The sequence below is a fragment of the Podarcis erhardii genome (genome assembly GCF_964252035.2).
Source record: "Podarcis erhardii genome assembly, chromosome: 13".
In the NCBI taxonomy this organism is placed as follows: domain Eukaryota; kingdom Metazoa; phylum Chordata; class Lepidosauria; order Squamata; family Lacertidae; genus Podarcis; species Podarcis erhardii.
Genome location: NC_138502.1, coordinates 32,670,966 through 32,689,329, shown reverse-complemented (window position 1 = coordinate 32,689,329; position 18,364 = coordinate 32,670,966). Strand labels below are relative to the sequence as shown.

General features: G+C 46.7%; 1 protein-coding gene across 4 annotated transcripts in view; it reads left to right on the top strand.

Moving 5' to 3' along the window:
* Positions 1-18,364, top strand: part of CALCOCO2 (calcium binding and coiled-coil domain 2) — a 33,326-nt gene that overhangs the window by 7,275 nt on the left and 7,687 nt on the right. For 2 of the 4 annotated variants that reach the window (XM_081837984.1, XM_081837983.1), the window contains exons 2-9: positions 8,036-8,235; positions 9,431-9,533; positions 9,721-9,854; positions 12,361-12,486; positions 14,758-14,916; positions 15,147-15,274; positions 16,382-16,472; positions 17,735-17,857. In XM_081837984.1, the coding sequence (XP_081694110.1) occupies positions 8,044-8,235; positions 9,431-9,533; positions 9,721-9,854; positions 12,361-12,486; positions 14,758-14,916; positions 15,147-15,274; positions 16,382-16,472; positions 17,735-17,857 (1,056 nt within the window). In that variant the 5' untranslated portion in view covers positions 8,036-8,043. Of the gene's footprint in view, positions 1-1,543; positions 1,683-2,015; positions 2,040-8,035; positions 8,236-9,430; positions 9,534-9,720; positions 9,855-12,360; positions 12,487-14,757; positions 14,917-15,146; positions 15,275-16,381; positions 16,473-17,734; positions 17,858-18,364 lie in introns of those variants that run through there. The other 2 variants (XM_081837986.1, XM_081837985.1) reach the window with 2 other exon arrangements.

The following is an 18,364-nucleotide window of genomic DNA, read 5'->3' as shown; positions in this document are numbered from 1 at the left end:
AATTTTTGCGGGGATATTTACAAGGCTGAGTCCTCTAATTGCTGGTTCTAGCAGGGCTTCTGCAGAATTGTACTCCCTGGGACAGATTGCTCTGTCTTCCACTCTGCTGCCTCTGATGATCTCCAAAATCTGCTGCACCATGGGGCTACATGAAAAGTCATCCTCATAGGGCTGATGGTGCCCACAGCTGCCTGTGACTGTTAGTAGGGGATTTTCTTCTGGTTGTGCAGGAAAATGTGAAACATGACAACTAGAGGCCAAGTTGAATTGAGATGGGGACTTTCCATGCATCCCAAATTGGTGGAACAGTATGTCCTACAAGCATGTCCCTTGCTGGCTCAGATTATTCAGATGTCTGAATTTTTGATTTTGCAAAGCAGTTGATTGATTGGAATTCCTTGTGTGGCCTTTTGATGTGCCAGCACAGCAATATGCAAGTGATGCTTTGGTTTCTCTACACTAGTTCTGGATTGACCCCCCCCCCCACCAGCTGTCTAGGTATATGAAAGCTACTTCACAATCCATGCTTTGTTCTACAGCAGGCACCCCCAAACTTGGCCCTCCATCTGGTACGCAGGCTGAGACCCTACCTGCCTGCAGACTGTCTCGCCAGAGTGGTGCATGCTCTAGTTATCTCTCGCTTGGACTACTGCAATGCGCTCTACGTGGGGCTACCTTTGAAGGTGACCCGGAAACTGCAATGAATCCAGAATGCAGCAGTGAGACTGGTGACTGGGAGCGGCCGCCAAGACCATATACCACCGGTCTTGAAAGACCTACACTGGCTCCCAGTACGTTTCTGAGCACAATTCAAAGTGTTGGTGCTGACATTTAAAGCCCTAAATGGCCTCGGTCCAGTATACCTGAAGGAGCGTCTCCACCTCAGTCGTTCTGCCTGAACACTGAGGTCAAGCGCCGAGGGCCTTCTGGTGGTTCCCTCGCTGCGAGACGCCAGGTTACAGGGAACCAGGCAGAGGGCCTTCTCGGTAGTGGCACCCGCCCTGTGGAACGCCCTCCCACCAGATGTCAAAGAGAAAAATAACTACCAGACTTTTAGAAGACATCTGAAGGCAGCCCTGTTTAGGGAAGCTTTTAATGTTTAATAGGTTATTGTATTTTAATGTTTTGTTGAAAGCTGCCCAGAGTGGCTGGGTATAAATAATAATAAATTATTATTATTATTATTATTATTATTATTATTATTATTATTATTATTTACAATTCCCATCATCCCTGACCACTGATCCTCTTAGCTAGGGACGATGCCTGTTCTCCAGTAAGATCGCTAAGGCATTTCAGTGGATCTGCTCCTGTGCCTTTAAGAGAAGCCCCAACAAGTAGTATAGCTTGTGTGAGCTAGAAGGTAAAGTGTTGGTTTAGGACCAGGGAGACCCAGTTTCAAATTCCCACTCAGGCATGCAGCTCATTCAGTGATCGGTCAGTCAGCATCTCTCTGCCTCACTGAACACCCAATAGCTCTATAAATATTGAAGCGCAGTTGTTCAGAAACGGGGCCAGTGAAGCTTTTCCTGGCATGGATGGGGAAAGCTTCACCGGCTTCATTTCTGCGCCCGCCATTCTGCTGTTATGGCACACTTGGAGCAGTAAACAAGTACGCAGCTGTCTTCTGCCAAGCTCTGCCACTTGACTTGGACTCGGCATTTGATGGCCTTATGGCACAGGTAGGTGGCAGGTGTGTCTCCTAAACCCTGCAGCAGAGACAATTGCTGGAACTCGTATAGGGTGCGGCTCCTCAGTGACACATGGAAAGTGAAAGCTGCAGGCTATTGTGGTTCTGCTCTAGGCAGGTTATGCTGTTAAATGCTTTCTCAATTCCAGGAAATGGCAGAGCTGGCTGCTGGCTCTGTTTATCTCAAAGTTTGCCTATTCAGAAGAGGATGAAAATGAGCAGCACATAAAGAAGGACTGGCTTTGCTTTGTGCTGAAGAATGTTACGCATCTGAATCTCTCTTGTAGGGAGCTCTCAAGTCCTGGGATAGTAGAAGGAAGAGATCTAGAGGCTGTTCAGCAAGAGACAGGTGTGGGCAGGATGGGTGCTGTATCTTGTCTCCTTTTTCTATTTTGTTCTGCTTCTCTTTTTATTATCTATTTACTACATGGAGCTTAGGGACACGGGTGGCGCTGTGGGTTAAACCAAAGAGCCTAGGACTTGCCGATCAGAAGGTCAGCGGTTCGAATCCCCGCGACGGGGTGAGCTCCCGTTGCTCGGTCCCTGCTCCTGCCAACATAGCACTTCGAAAGCACGTCAAAGTCAAGTAGATAAATAGGTACCGCTCCGGAGGGAAGGTAAACGGCGTTTCCGTGCGCTGCTCTGGTTTGCCAGAAGCAGCTTAGTCATGCTGGCCACATGACACGGAATTTGTACGCCGGCTCCCTCGGCCAATAAAGTGAGATGAGCGCCGGAACCCCAGAGTCGGTCACGACTGGACCTAATGGTCAGGGGTCCCTTTACCTTTACCTTTACCTGGAGCTCAGGGTAGTGTATATGCCACGCCTCCTCATTTTTATCCTCTCAACAACCCTGTGAAGTAAGTAAGGCTGAGAAGCAGCAACTCAACCCAGCGAGTTTTGTAGTTGATCAGGATTTGAACCTGTGTCTCCCAGGTCCTAGCCTGACCCTCTATACTTGTTAGACCATGCTGGCTCCCCTGGCTAAGCCAACAAATGCTTACTAGAGCACAGGAGCAATGCACAGGAAACATCAACAACCTTGCTGAGGAAATGACTTCTTTGGCAAACCATGTCTTCCAGAACTCAGGGGTTTCTTCTTTGTTCCCTTCCTTCATTCCTTCCATTACCTAAGGCAACGGTGGGAAACCTGTAGCCCTCTTGATACCGTTGGTCCACAACTCCCATCATCCCTAGCCATTGGCCGTGGTGGCTCAGGCTGATAGGGACTGAAGTCCAACAATGTCTGGAGGGCTTAGCTGGGGTCAGCAACCTTTTTCAGCAGGGGGCCTATCCACTGTCCGTCAGACCTTATGGGGGGCCGGGCTATATTTTGAAGGGAAATGAACAAATTCCTATGCCCCACAAATAACCCAGAGATGCATTTTAAATAAAAGCACACATTCTACTCATGTAAAAACACCAGGCAGGCTCCAAAGATAACCCAGAGATGCATTTTAAATACAGTGGTACCTCCAGTTACGAACTTAATTCGTTCTGAAGGTCCGTTCTTAACCTGAAACCCTTCTTAACCTGAGGTACCACTTTAGCCAATGGGGCCTCCCACTTCCGCCATCGGCACGCGATTTCTGTCCTCATCCTGAGGTAAAGTTCTTAACCCAAGGTACTATTTCTGGGTTAGCGGAGTCTAACCTGAAGTGACTGTAACCTGAGGTACCACAAAGCACACTGATTCCCGGACCATCTGTGGGCCGGATTTAGAAGGCGATTGGGCCAGATTCAGCCCCCAGGCCTTAGTTTGCCTACCCATGGCTTACAGCCTTGCCTTGACTTAAGAGCTGCTCATGGAGGCAGTTTTTCTTCAGGGAAAGGTAGCCAACATGGTGCCTTCCAGACATTGGAATACAATTCCCATTATCCTTGGCCATTGGCCATGCTGGCTGGGGCTGATGGGAGTTGGAATTCGACAACTAGAGGGCACTACATTGTCTACTCCTCCCTTAGGGTGAGGAAGCAGGAGTTCTAAAGATGTGAAGAGGCCGTCAGTGCTGTTTTCCCCTCCACACGTTACCCTTGCGCACATATCTACATGAAGATGCAATCCAGTAGCACAACTCCTACTGTAATGAAATGGAATTGTGCAACAGGACTACTGCACTCTTATCACATCCTGGGTTAATTTCAGCAGAGCTTGTGGAGGAGAACGTCCCCTGAGTTGTCCTCTGTGGGTCAAATCAGTTCATCTGCTGTTCTGCTGCCCTTGATGATACCCAAGGTCTGCCACACTGCGGGGCTATGTGAGGAGATGTTTTCCTCATAGGGCTGCTTCTGTCGACAGCTGCCTGTGACTTTTATTAGGGGATTTTTCCAGGGTGTGCAGGGAAAAGGAGCAGCATTACAACTTGAAGCCACATCAAATTGAGATGGGGGACTTCCCTTCATCCCCAGATTTGTGGAACAGAATGTCCCCTAAGCATATTGCCTCCAGGCTCAGTTTATTCAGATTTCTGCTATAAATAACTCCAAATCCTACCACCAGACACCAGGGAACCTGCAGATGGAACAGATTTCTGAAAAGATTAATGAAGTTGCCTTATCTGGAATGTTGCCTTTGTTGGAGCTGTGGGGAAAGTGATCACAGAGATCTGGAAATCTTCAGAGCTTCCCGTATTCTCTTTCCATAAACATTAGCTTAAGAAACATCCCCACCACATTTAAAAGTAAAAGCAACGTTTTTGCATGGATCTGTGCTGTGCAACTTGAGATCTGTGAGTGTTCCAAAACCCCTCACTCTCTCTCCCTTTTTAAGTATTTAAATATTGGTGTCATCAAGACCAGCATGGCTTGATTGTGATGCAAGAAAGCGGAGCATCAAAAACAAATCATGCATATTTGGCTGCTGGCATCCCCACCAATTTCCTTCACCCTGTGTGCCCTCTCTCTCTGTTATCTGGAGCAGTCATGTCTTGCTGCTCTTCCGCTGCTATGAGGATCAGCCAGGGAACTCGAGCTTCTGCTTTCCTGGAATTGGGAAAGCAGGAAAGCTGTCTGGGGAGAGAGCTCCTCCTCTCTGGTGACTGGCCAGGAACTGATCAGGTTGCTCCTGAAGCACCAGAGAGAATATTTTATTTTGGATTGGCCCAAGACAGAAGGCGTCAACCTGGTAGCCTATAGATGATGCTGGACTCCAGCCCCCATGTGCCCCAGCCAGCATGGATGATGGGAGTTGGTAGTTCAACAACACCTGGAAGGCTCCATCTTGGCTACCCTGGCTTGAGTCAGCATTTTAGCTGGTGTGCACCAAAGACGCTCCCTTTCTGCTAATTAACACAAGGAAGGTCTAGATTCAGATAGGTAGCCGTGTTGGTCTGATGCAGTCGAAATATATATATAAAATTGTCCAGTAGCACCTTAGAAACCAACTAAGTTTGTTCTTGGTATAAGCTTTCATAGGAAGGTCTGCAAGTGTAACAAAACATTTATTGGGTGTGAGAAGAGGGGGGACCTTTGAAATTATGGCTTAGCTATCAACTGGGCTGATTTGCACTTTCAAAAATCCCCCCTCTTTGGAGCGGAGGCTGCTTAGAGGAGGAAAGCCTCCCCACAGTGCATGGGTGGTGCCATTTTGGCTAAATAAACATTGGCCCTGAAGTCAGGAAATAGAGGGGGGAAATAGGGCCTGCATCATAATGTTGCTGTGTAGAGCATTTAACAGTGGCAATCAGCTGTGTCGTCTTCTTAGAAACTCTGTTCCATTTCTCTTGGGTTTTCCATTTCCCCCACTCCTGACACTTTCCACATTCGGTGCCCTCTTGAGCATATTCAATCAGTCCTCATTGGGCTGTTCAGGGGTAATTTGGCTCCTTTTGATTCCCCTGCTCCCCCCTCTCCAGAATTGTGTGGGTTTCTATGTACTTCTGCAATTTTTGGAGGTTCCCTTGAATATGCTCCTTGTTGTCTGTGATACTATTTTAGACAAACAGTTAGTGGTGTTTGGGGAACTGAAGATTTCAATTAGTGTAAAGGAAGAATAGGTTGTAACCCACCAGGATAATTCTCCTCTGGGAGCCCAGCTTAAGATATCCCCAGTGGATTATGCACTGTGGGACAAATTTACCTGTCTCCACATCACTGCTATAATAATGCTTAAACTCTGCTACCTGAGGAGACTGTTTCACCTGGTCTTGTGGTAATAACCATTTCCATAGAACACCTCACTATTCAACAAGTTGGACTTTGGAGAGTACACTGGTGCCCATTATAGATAACCTTATTTAATTTATTGTTTGTCCACGGGCTTGCCCTGTTTACTCAGGTCAGCAAATGACATTATGAAATAACCAAGTTGGCATGCTCATGTTTGCCATTGCCCGACATGTTACTACTATCCTGTCTTTCCATCTTTAACTATAAAAGAAACTTAAGGCCAATTCATGTGGCTATATTGCTGTTTCATCCAATCCTGCTCCACACCCAATCCTGCTCCAGTAACATCTGAATGAAATGTACATGGGTCTGGTGAGTCATGAGGGCAGTTCCCATGTTGGTACTGCCAGCCCCCAGAAATGTGTCGCGTGCATGTTAGACTTGTCGAGAATGTGGACAGCTATGCTCAAATACGAGCCTTCAGTCTGATCTGTGGAGGAAGAGAATAATAATAACAAAAGAAGTGTGCTCACGTACACTACATTTCCGTGAGAAAAATTGTGGTCACACTGAAGTTCACATGGCCGCCAGTAAACAGCCATGCCAACTGCAGTGTGGTGACAGAAAGCAGCCGTAAGGCAGTTGGCAGGTAGCCCAGGCAAGTTGCTGAGGATGGAACCGTATTTAGGAGACCCCCTGTTCCCCTCACAGAGCTACAATTCCCAGAGTGGATTAACAAACAATTCCTCTTCCCAGGGAACTCTGGGATTTGTAGCTCTGTGAGGGGAACGGGGGTCTCCCAGGCACATGTAGGGCGAGGGGCAGCTGGGTAAAAAAAAAAATCCAGTCAAAGGCAACTATGGGGTTGCGGCGTTCATCTCGTTTTCAGGCCGAGGGAGCTGGCGTTTGTCCACAGACAGCTTTCTGGGTCATGTGGCCAGCATGACTAAACCACTTCTGGGCAACGGGACACTGTGATGGACACCGAAGTGCACAGAAACGCCATTTACCTTCCCGCCACAGCGGTACCCATTTATCTACTTGAACTAGCGTGCTTTCAAACTGCTAGGTTGGCAGGAGCTGGGCAGAGCAAGGGGAGCTCACCCTGTTGCAGGGATTCGAACCGCCGACCTTCTGATGGTCAAGCTTATAAGCTCAGTGGTTTAGACCCCAGTGCCACTCGCGTCCCAATTTGGCTGTCATGCCAAGAATGCCACGTGCCTCCTAGATGACCAGGGACTCCCGCGCCATCCCTCAGACAAGCTCTGCACAGGTCTCAGCACCCTTAGCAAACCACAGCTCCCAGAATTCTTTGGGGGAAGCCCTGAAGTTTACAGTGGTACCCTAGTCCTTTAAATGTATGGTGTGAATGTGGCCCTAGTGACGTCATTACAGAGGCCTGGTATAAAACAAGGCACACGTTGATTTGTAGGTCAGTCTTTGTCACCGTGCTTCATACATGCACATCTCAGACGTGTGAGGTTCCAAACACACTGCTGTGATGGGAAGGTAAATGGAGTTTCCGTGTGCTCTAGTTTCCGTCGTGGTCTTCCATTGCACCAGAAGCGGTTTTGTCTTGCTGGCCACATGACCAGGAAAGCTGTCTGTGGACAAACACCAGTTCCCTCAGCCTGAAAGTGAGATGAGCGCCCCAACCCCATAGTTGCCTTTGACTAGGTGTAACAGCCCAGGGGTCCTTTACCTTTTTATCAAACACATACACTGGAAGAGATACATACATCCCACAGAGAAAGCTGATGGAAAGGTAATTTTGAGTGGTGGATGGGAAAGGGATAGCACACTGCCTCCCCTCTTTGTTTCTCCAACAAAATTCCTTTCTCCCCAAACTACTACTACTACTACTATTGTTGTTGTTGTTGTTGCTATTTTATTTTATTTTATTTATTTATTTATTTCAACAATGCTGGGGATCCACATGCAAATGTGTAGTTGGTCCCTTACAAGAAAAAGGATGGGGTTTGGGCAATGGTGTTTTTCCTACTGTAGGGTTAACGTTCCCTTTCCCTGCCCTGTAACCTTTCCTTTGCTCCTGTGTTCAATGCCAGCAATGTTTTATTGGGCAAAATTCCTCCAGTGCCATGAATATCTTGTTGTTAAGATACAGTTGAGATGACATCCTGAGGTCAAAATTAGCTGTGGTTGTTTTTAACTGCCCTTGCTTTTCTTTTTTGTTTTCTTTTTTTCCATTTCTGTTTTCCCCTCATTGTCCTTTTTACAGAATCCAGGATGGAAGCTGCATTATGTAACAATTCGGAGGAACCTCCCACTTCTGCCGTCCTGCTTGACTGCCGGGCCTTCAATCAGGTCATCTTCACAGACATAGACAAATACTATGTCCCTGGAGCAGATATAACTTGCCATTACAATATTTCTCGGCACATCACCCCACGCCGGAAGGACTGGGTGGGCATATTCAGGGTAAGTCTGCTGTCATTTGCTGTGCACCGTGGACATTGGAACTGGCTTATGATAAATTGCAATCTCTTGCTTTGTAACACAGCAGTCAAAGCAGGGTTATAAAGCTTCAGAGGAGATACTGTTCTCTGGACGGAGTTCTTCCAGAAAGCTGAGGGGTTTGTCAGAGCGGAAAAGGAGGTGAGATAATAGCTGATTGGCTGAGGCAGGGTGAGGTTATCAGGAAGGTATTCTACACTGAGAGAACTTAGATCTTGGATGGTAGTATATGCACTTTTTTCCTTTAAAAGCATTAAAAACCTTTAAGTGCTATTAAGAAATTAAATTGTGTCTGTGCGTGAATGTTTTCCTTTCCTAGAGGGAAGCAGAATGATGCATTTGTTGGAGCCAAGTGTGCATAACATTGCAAGTGTTTGTATACTACAAATACCAGCTTTGTACCATTTTCACTGTTACGGCTTCACCCAAGCAATCCTGGGAATTATAATCTGCTGGGGAGTGCTGTGAATTCTTTTGTTTGAGATCTCAACAGAGTGAGAGAGAAATTGTTGTTGTTAATAAACTGGTTTAAGGATGATGTCCTTACAATTTTTAGTTGGACTTTCTTCTTCTGTGTGGACACATGATACAGTCATACCTCGGGTTAAAGTTGCTTCAGGTTAAGCGTTTTCGGGCTGCGCTCTGCGGCGACCCGGAAGTAACAGAACGCGTTACTTCCGGGTTTTGCCGCTTGCGCATGCGCAGACGCTCAAAATGGTGTCACGTCCATGCGCAGAAGCGGCAAATCGCGACCCGCGCAGATGCAGGCTGCATTCTCTTCAGGATGTGAATGGGGCTCCAGAACAGATCCCATTCGCATCCAGAGGTACCACTGTATATTTGTCCTATAAACCCAGCGGCTACCATCCTGGGCCATGCTACTTTAAGGAGCGGCATGCTGGGCTCTGGGACACCTGGACTTGCGCACCACCTTGGGCTCCAGCAGGCTGGCCCCATAGGTAAGTGCCGCCAGGGGTGCCCTGCCCCCTAGCTACGCTATAGTGTAAACCTGCTATGTAAATACGTCCCTTGTTTTAGAACAGGCTGCTTTTAGTGCACTGGATTAAAGCACAAAGAGGACAGCTCGTTAAACTGTCACTACTCCTGGCCTGCTTCTCGGTTCGTTGAAGGATCCCACTCAAATATTTTGATGTTGCAGGTGGGGTGGAAGACTGCTCGCGAATACTTCACGTTTGTGTGGGCTCCTTTGCCAAGGAACCCCGACAGCAGCGATGACGAACTTCAGGAGGTGCTCTTTAAAGGTCCGTGGCAGGAAGGGAAGGAGTTGGGTGGTGTTATTTCTTGAAATAGACATTGTTTGCATGCTAAAAAATAAATAAATCTCAACTTCAGTACAATAAGTCTGACCAGGTAGAAGTCAACTTCCTCTGTTAGCTTTGCATGCTTGAAGGAGCTAAAAATGACATGTGGCTTTTTTAATTCTTTCAGCCTACTACCTGCCAAAGGACGATGAATATTACCAGTTTTGTTACGTGGATCAGGATGGCCTTGTCCGTGGAGCCAGCGTCCCCTTCCAGTTCCGTGCAGAGACTGAGGATGACATGTTGGTGGTTACCACGCAGGTTCGCTTCCTTCGTTTGTGCCTTGCGCTTTGTAGTGGCTCATTTGCGACATTCCCAAGCCTCTACCAATCCATTATGGCTCCTTGTCTGTTCCCTTCTTCTGCCTTTGTCACTATGCGTAGTCTGAACAGGACGCCTCACTGTACACTGCATGGGGCTCACACTGCGTCGTGTGGTAGGCTAATTTTCAGAGCAGGGAAGGGAGTGCTCCATGCTATCCTAAAGGTGACATCTGTGCCCTTACAGTAACCTCTAGTGACTATCTCTGTGAGTTCCTATATGTGATAAAACCACAGTGCTTTGTACGTAGAAGATCCCAGGCTGAAGCCCCAACCTCTCTGAGGGCTTTTTGCTTTTTATGTTTTATGTGTGAGTAGTTAATGCAGACGAGTCAATCTCCAGCGCTGCTTTAAAAGGCAGCGAAGCAGCTGAGAAAAGAAACCATATGGAAAAGCAATCCTGTTCTGCCTCTGTACTCTCCTGCAACTGTTCTTTTTCCCTCTGTACTTGAGACGCAAGGCCACCAGTATCGGTGGCACTTGAAAATACACATGAGCAAAAAAAAAGGGCCCTGCCCCAAAGAGCTTACAGTCTTTGAAGAGGACAAATGGGGAGAGGGGGTTTGATTAGGCACAAATGTGGCTATTGTGTACCTAGGCTTTGTTTTGGATAAGACACCAAGGGATTAAGGCAGGTATGTCCAAAGTCTGTTTTAGGGACCTAATCCGGCCCGCTGGTTGGTTTAATACGGCCCTCACAGGCAGCTCCTTCCCGGGGTAAAATCCAAAATAAAGGTCAATAATTCAAATCCTTAAAAAATCCCCCCTTTGGGTAAAATCCCCCCAAAATATCAATAACTTCAATCCTAAAAAAGTGAACAACTTTGGTCGGCCCTCACACATATGTTCACTTCATTAAATCTAGCCCTCTTAGAAAAAAGTTTGGGCACACCTGGATTAAGGTTAACATTCTGTCGAAGAAAGGGATGCGAATGGCCCTGTGGTCTAAACCACAGAGCCTAGGGCTTGCCGATCAGAAGGTCGGCAGTTCGAATCCCTGTGACAGTGTGAGCTCCCGTTGCTTGGTCCCTGCTTCTGCCCACCTAGCAGTTTGAAAGCACGTCAAAGTGCAAGTAGATAAGTAGGTACCGCTCTGGCGGGAAGGTAAACGGCGTTTCCGTGCGCTGCTCTGGTTTCACCAGAAGCGGCTTAGTCATGCTGGCCACATAACCCGGAAGCTGTATGCCGGCTTCCTCAGCCAGTAAAACGAGATGAATGCCACAACCCCAGAGTCGTCCGTGACTGGACCTAACAGTCAGGGGTACCTTTACCTCTTTACCTTTGTGGAAGAAGAGGGATCGGGAGGAACAGGGAGAGATGGTGCTGCAAGAGAGGTGCTTTCTCAGGTAGGGGGTTTCCCTGCCAGAATGGGGAAATACGGAGGCATTTAAGAAGCCAAGGCAGCGTACGCATCATACATTGAAAGCATTTAGTGGCCCGCAAAGAATCCTGGGTTGCTGTAGTTCCCCCTCCCAAAGAACTACAATTCCTAGCGCCCTTAACAAATTGCAGTTCTCAGGATCCTTGAGGGGGAAGCTACATGCTTTGAATGTATGGTGTGTACACAGCCCCCCCCAAACCCTTTGGGCTGAAGGGGGTAGAGTCAAAAGTAACAAAGCTCCCCAACGTTTCAGATTGTGGAGAAGATCAAATTCTGCTGACACATCCTCTTCCAAGTCGGCCAAGTTTTAAGAAGGGAGCCCCCAGAGAGCACATCTGCTCACAGTGTCAAGTGCCTTGACTTAATCAAAGCATTTGACACCGTGAGCAGCTGTGATCTCAGGAGGGTCCTTTTTCAGTCCTCCTTATGTCACACGCTGACTTGCCCGAGACTGATGTCCGGAGGCATGTGCTGCTTCATCTGTCAACCTCCTTAAAAAACAAAAAGGGAGAAAGAAATTAAACCTGGCTATGGTCCACTTGCCTTTGCCGTGCTGATATTTTAGTCGCAGAGTTTTGTATGGGTGGCTACATACACATCACCAACAAGAGAGGCAAAGAAAATACGGCTTTTGCATGACATTTGCTCACAATAGTGGGGAAAGCTGTGACCAGGATGCCCAAGTGCTGCCTGTTGATGAGCAATGTTACAAAAGTTGGGTGCCACCCCCACTCTCTGCTGAGCAATAGCAAGAGCCCAGGGGGTTCCAGGCCCTTACCCAGGGTCTGTGTTCCTTTGGAGAATTAAGACATGGTGAAGACTGTTGTAGCTTTAAGAAATATGGTTTATTCACCTATTTACACCTGCATGGAGGGAGTCTAGATCTTACAGCATGGTTATTTCAAGAGTGACTTGCCTCCCAGCAGTGCAGCCAGCCTTCAGCCAGCCTGCCCAAGATGGATTCCGGTCTCTCTTCTTCCTTCTTCTTCCTCTTCTTCCTCCTCTTCTTCCCAGAACACCTTGCTAAAGAAAAACCTGCATTCTTTTTTTCCTTTTGCTCTTCCAGGGAGAAGTGGAGGAGATCGAGCAGCAAAACACAACTTTGCTTCAGGAAAACCAGACACTGAAGGAAAACCTTAAAAGCCTTCGGAACCAGAATGAGGACCTGCAAAAGAAACTCAAGGCAGCAGAGGTAGGACACACACAAATACTAGGGCATGGTTGCTATTGGTAGGCGGGACAATTAATATAAATTTTACGTTTGTGCCCTGGGCTGCTTTCCTTTCCCTTTCTTCCATTCAGGAAGTAAGACATTATTATCAGAGTTCAAGGACACATTCCAGCCAGGCAAGGAGGCTGTGAAGCAGGGCAAGAGAGGGGTGTGGCCTGGGGAGAATTTCAAGGGCCAGATGGAGTGTTCTGGAGGGCCACACTCAGTCCCTGAGCCTGGGGTCTCTGCATGGATCAAATAACTCTATATAGACTTCCTTCCCAGTGGCGTAGCGTGGGGGGTGCAGGGGGGGCCGGCCGCACCGGGCGCAACATCTGGGGTTAGGGCAAATCCACGGGTTAGGGGGCGCAAATCCACGGGTTAGGGGGCGCAAATTACTTGCCTTGCCCCGGGTGCTGACAACCCACGCTACGCCACTGTTCCTTCCCATAGAATTATGTTTATAAGTGCAAGTCAGTCTCTGCAGAAACTGCTGCAGCTATAAAGGACTTGCAGATTTATTTTAACAACATTTGTATACCACTGAATGGTAATTACAACTTCTTAAGTGGTTTACAAAGAGCATAAAATATACATTAAAATGGTCGCTGAAAGGCAAGATTTAAAAACAACTTTTTTAAAAAAAGCACAATGCATAAAATCAGTAGTTAAAAGTAAATACTAAATGATGCATTGCTAAGTGTTCTGTGAACCGCCCTGAGATCTTTTGATGAAGGGAGTTATATAAATTTAATAAATAATTTTTTTTGCATCGGCCCACCAGTGGTCTAGTATGAAGTTGCAAAGTAAGGCTAACACTGAAGTTCTTTCCACACAGCATGCGTTTAAATGGTTTGTGCTGCCGTGCGTATTTGTAGATGTAAGCTGAGGCTGCTTTTCTCCTTAAAGCTTTTCCCACATCGCATGCATTTTAATGGCTTCTCCCGTGTGTGCGTTTTTGCAATGTAAAGTAAGGACTTATCCACTCTTACCTTTCCTCCACACTTTCCAGGCACACTTTAAAGCTCTGTGTTGCATGCTCTTCTTTTTGTCCTGGAGCTTTCCCCTCGTAAACCCACTCTTTAAAGCAGAATTGGAGCAAACTGCAATCCATAGAAACCCCGAATTGCTGTTGGTTGCATTTTAGCTTTAAAGAGTGGGTTTTCACGGGCACAAAAAAAAAAGAGCACTCAGACACAGAGCTTTAAAGTACCGGCCTGTTCCTGGAAAGAGCAGGGCAAAACGTAAGTGTGATTAAACCCTAAGTTTGCTACTCCAGCTAAAGCTCTTTCCCCATTCCATGCATTTATATGGTTTCTCCCCTGTATGGGTTTTTCATTGCATCGTAAGGCTACTACTCCAGTTGAAGCTCTTCCCACACTCCAAAGTAGGAATATATTTTGATAAATGTGTATGGTTAATCCTGATTGCTTAGTGCATCAGAAGTAATTTTGGCAAGGACTGAGTGGAAAGGACAAAATGTTTTGCACGTAAAAGGTCTCAGGTTCAGTCCCTAGACTAGGAAATATTCCTGCCTGAGAAACCTGCAAAACCACAGCCGGTCAGTGTAGACTGAAGATGGAGGACCTATGGCCCCTCAAATCGAATTTCACTGATTTCAGTAGGTCTTCTTTGAATATGACTTAGCAGGATACAACCCAAAAGATACAGAACTTACAAGAAGCTGGTGAGAAAGCAAAGGCGTTTGCTCATGTTGACGCACATGAGGATGGGGAAGAAGAAGGTGCAATCAACACATGAGGCTAACTTCATCTTTGCATCTAGTCCTGCAAGTTTTTTAGAGTTGCAAATTGCACCATCTTGGTGCAGTGGTCACTAGTGGGATCAGAGCAGGCATGGAGGGAGAATGTAACCCTTTTCTCCTCTGTAACAGGTATATGCTTCAGAGGAAAACCTCTATTGCCACACAGATATCCCATGTAGATAGTAGATTCAGATGAGAGATTTTCCTTGTCATAGCAGCGAAGGTGGAAACGGTTAAATTCCCCCCACATGCCTGCTCTTTATCTCGCTTATAATCACTTCTTTCCACCACCACCACCCACCAGATGATGCAATTTTCCTTTTTATAAAATAATAATAATGCATGGTTAGTTGCAAAGATGAACTTTCTTCATTCCTTGGTTCAAGGAATCCTTCAAGCTGCAGTTGTACCCATATAAATATTTAAACTCCGGCTTCAGATTTTACAGTCGCTGTTCTCACCTCCCTACCCTGTGTTTGTGTGTCCAGGAAAAAGCAAAGGAGCTTGAAGATAAAGTCCATTTGTTGCAGACTGGGACCATGGAGCTCCAGAGAGCTCAGGACCTGCAGGCTTTACAGATGGCCTCTGCTCAGACGGAGTTGGTGGCAGTTACAGAAAACAGTATCGAACTCCAAAAGGAAAAGGAGGTAAAAATATAGAGGCCGGTTGAGTAGAAGGTAATCATCCATGGGGGTGGCAGGCAACATTTAAATCTTGAGGAGATGAGCTTTAAGTTTTGAATTGGACGGGTGAACGGTGGGAGTTTGTATATTTGAATCTTTGTAAATGCGAAGTACGTTTGGTTTTCCTATGACACTGAGAGCAAACTGGGTGATTCCGATTCTCCAGTTCTACCTTCCTGTCTCTGACTCTTCAGAATCTGCAGAGGAACTTAGATACTTTAAGGAGCAGCAAGGAGAATCTTGAGGTAGAAGTGAATATTCTCAAACAGAAGTTTGCAGCTCTGGAAACACAGAACAGCTCCACCGACGAAGAACTGTTCCAGTGAGTGCACTTTTTCTTCTTCTGTAGTTTGTTGGCTTAAATGGCAATAGTCTTGCAGTTCCAAAAAACCAAAGAGTTTTCTTTCCTGGCCCCAGTTGTTCCTTAACATTAGCAAAGCAACTGCCAGTAATTTTATTACTGATTTGTTTGTCTGCATAACACCATCAAGATTCATTGCACTTTATGGAGTCACTGCCTTTATGGAGAGCCCTAAGTTCAGTGTGAGAGAGTGGAGGTATGGACTTGGGAGTAAGCAGGGCTTGATGTTTTAGCTGCCTATTGGTGGTCAACAGTCTTAACATTTTATTATATAGTAAGATGCATACTTAGGCTTAGTTACAACAATGTATGGGGACTAAGAAGTTAAGCCAGATGGTGAATGAGGGGAGGAGAATGGGGCTTGAGGAAAGTCTAGAGCTCTTAACAAGTGGGACCTGTAACAATATTTCATTGTGGAATGCTGATGTTCAGGATAGCAGACATACCATTTCCCCACCCACCCTGCCCAACAGTTCACATACTGTGTCTGCTGAGCATGCTCAGACCTCATTAGACTGTGTAGTTTACCTCCTCCCTCAGGTTTTTATTCTCCCTCCCCAGTATATATTTTAGTACTTCTGCAAAGCTTGAGATTCTCCCCAAACTGCTGATACCTCTCTCTTTCAGAGGCTGTTTTGGCTAGGGAAGCAATGGCACCCAAGGCCTGAATGCTGGATATAGAGGGGATGATTTAGAATTAGAATTATCATTTCTGTGCTTGATGTTCCTTTAGTTGACATAGCAAAACAAGCAACTGGAAGCCATTCAGGCTCCACAGAATCTCATGTTTCCGTGTAAGGAGAGTAGCAGGAGGGTAGCCAAAATTCAGGCTGTGCAACCTCTCTTGTAACGCCAAGTATGAGTCACAAAGCAGGGACACTGACTCCTCTGCAGGGTCTTGAAAGCTTTGAACCTGCAGAGGGACAAACTGAGCCTTTTGGTGAGTCTGAGAGTGCAGGTGTGGGCTGGCATTTAGCAGGCACCAAGGTGATGTATCTTGTGGCAAGGAGGCAGGGGGCCTTGGCATCTGACTGCAAGAATTCATCCACAACATCTGTCCCCAAACAGAACCAAAGAAGAGAACAAAAAGGTGTTGGCTGAAAAGGAGCAGCTGGAAAAGAAGCTAAGAAACACCCTGAATTGTGTGGATCAACTTCAGGTAGGAAACTTCATGTTTCCTTGGCATTTATAAGCTGCTGGAGAGTGCAAGAAGGGAACATAGGTAGTTGAGAAGGTTTCTTAAAAACCCATTTGTCCTTTGGAAAACAGGAAATGAAATGGTTCTTTAAAAGCAGATGGCCAGATACATTCAAGTATTTATAATTGATCTCATTCGTTTTTGTTCAGATAAGAGCAGGCTTCCTCAACCTTGGCCCTCCAAGATGTCTTGAGACTACAATTCCCATCATCCCTGACCACTGGTCCTGCTACCTAGGGATCATGGTAGTTGTAGGCCAAAAAAATCTGGAGGGTTGAGGTTGAGGAAGCCTGGATTAGAGGGTGGGATTACCTCTGGCCCTTCAGATGTTGTTGGGCTACAGCTTGCATCACCCCTAACCATTGGCCATGCTGGCTTGGGTTGATGGGAATTGGCCCTGAGCGCAGCAGACAAACTTTCAAATGGCAAGTTCCTTATTCTCAGGAAAATGCAAGGAGCGCCTGTGAACATTAGAATGTTCTAGATCTAACTAAGCAGTTAGATCTAGAACCCAATAAGATATAAGTGGGGCAAAGAATTAGAAGCGCATCTAACACCTACACAATGGGGAAGAGCTGTACATAATATTACACCTGCCTCCCACGACATTAGGTAAAGGTAAAGGGGCCCCTGACGATAAGGTCCACTGGTGACCGACTCTGGGGTTGCGGCACTCATCTCGCTTTATTGGCCGAGGGCGCTGGCGTACAGCTTCCGGGTCATGTGGCCAGCATGATTAAGCTGCCTCTGGCGAACCAGAGTAGCACACGGAAACGCCGTTTACCTTCCCGCCAGAATGGTACCTACTTATCTACTTGCACTTTGAGGTGCTTTCGAACTGCTAGGTTGGCAGGAGCTGGGACCAAGCAATGGGAGCTCACCCCGTTGCGGGGATTCGAACCGCCGACCTTCTGATCGGCAAGTCCTAGGCTCTGTGGTTTAACCCACAGCACCACCTGCGTCCCCCCACGACATTAGACTGAGGTTAATTCAACAGAAAATACTCCTCATGAGCTACTGGACAGCAATATGCCTTAAGCCCAGGGGCAAAACATGCACATGACAGATGACTGCTGGAGATGCTGACAGCCACAAGCAGACCTAACTCACCTACAATATAAAGCTAGAAATCTTAACAAAGCTTGATGGGGCTAAGTTTAAGCCTGATAGCCAATGCATCATCTGCGTTTGGGGAGTCATGTGTGCCTCTACTTTCATCTAAGTCCCAAGTGCAGAGTCAACAGAACAAAGTGGAAGACCTGCAAGGGGCAGTTCAAGACAAAACAAGGCACCTGGAGCAGCTGAAGGAGGAGAATTATCAATTAAATGCCACCTTGCTTAGACAGGTAAGGTTCCCTCCCGCCTCTTCGTTGCTACAGTGGTTTAGGAGACGGTAAAAGAAAGAACACAGACATAGGGGATCTGCACAGTTTTATCCGCCAAAGCAAATGTTTAAAGGTCTTGAGAGAGTTTCAGACTTCTTGAGCAGGAAGCAGCTCACTTTTAGGTGGACTATTTAGAGCATGCAGGAAGTGGTTTGCTCTCTGAAGTTCAGACTTTAAAACCAGCAGGTAGCTTCTGTGCTGCCGGGCCTCCTGCCAATGGATTTAGACTTAAACAGAGATAGCATACAGCGCAATGCTGTGCAGGTCTACCCCGAAGCAAGTCTTATTGAATTCAGTGTGGAAAATGAGTAGAGCATTGCAATATTAATCTGGACATTCTTCATGCAGGCTGCTACTCTTCCGTGAGACTTATTTTTCAGTGTATTCCAGAGGTGGAGAACCTGAGATCTGGGGGCCAAATACAGCTTTCCAGGCCTTTATCTGGCCCTCGGGGATACTTTTTCCAGG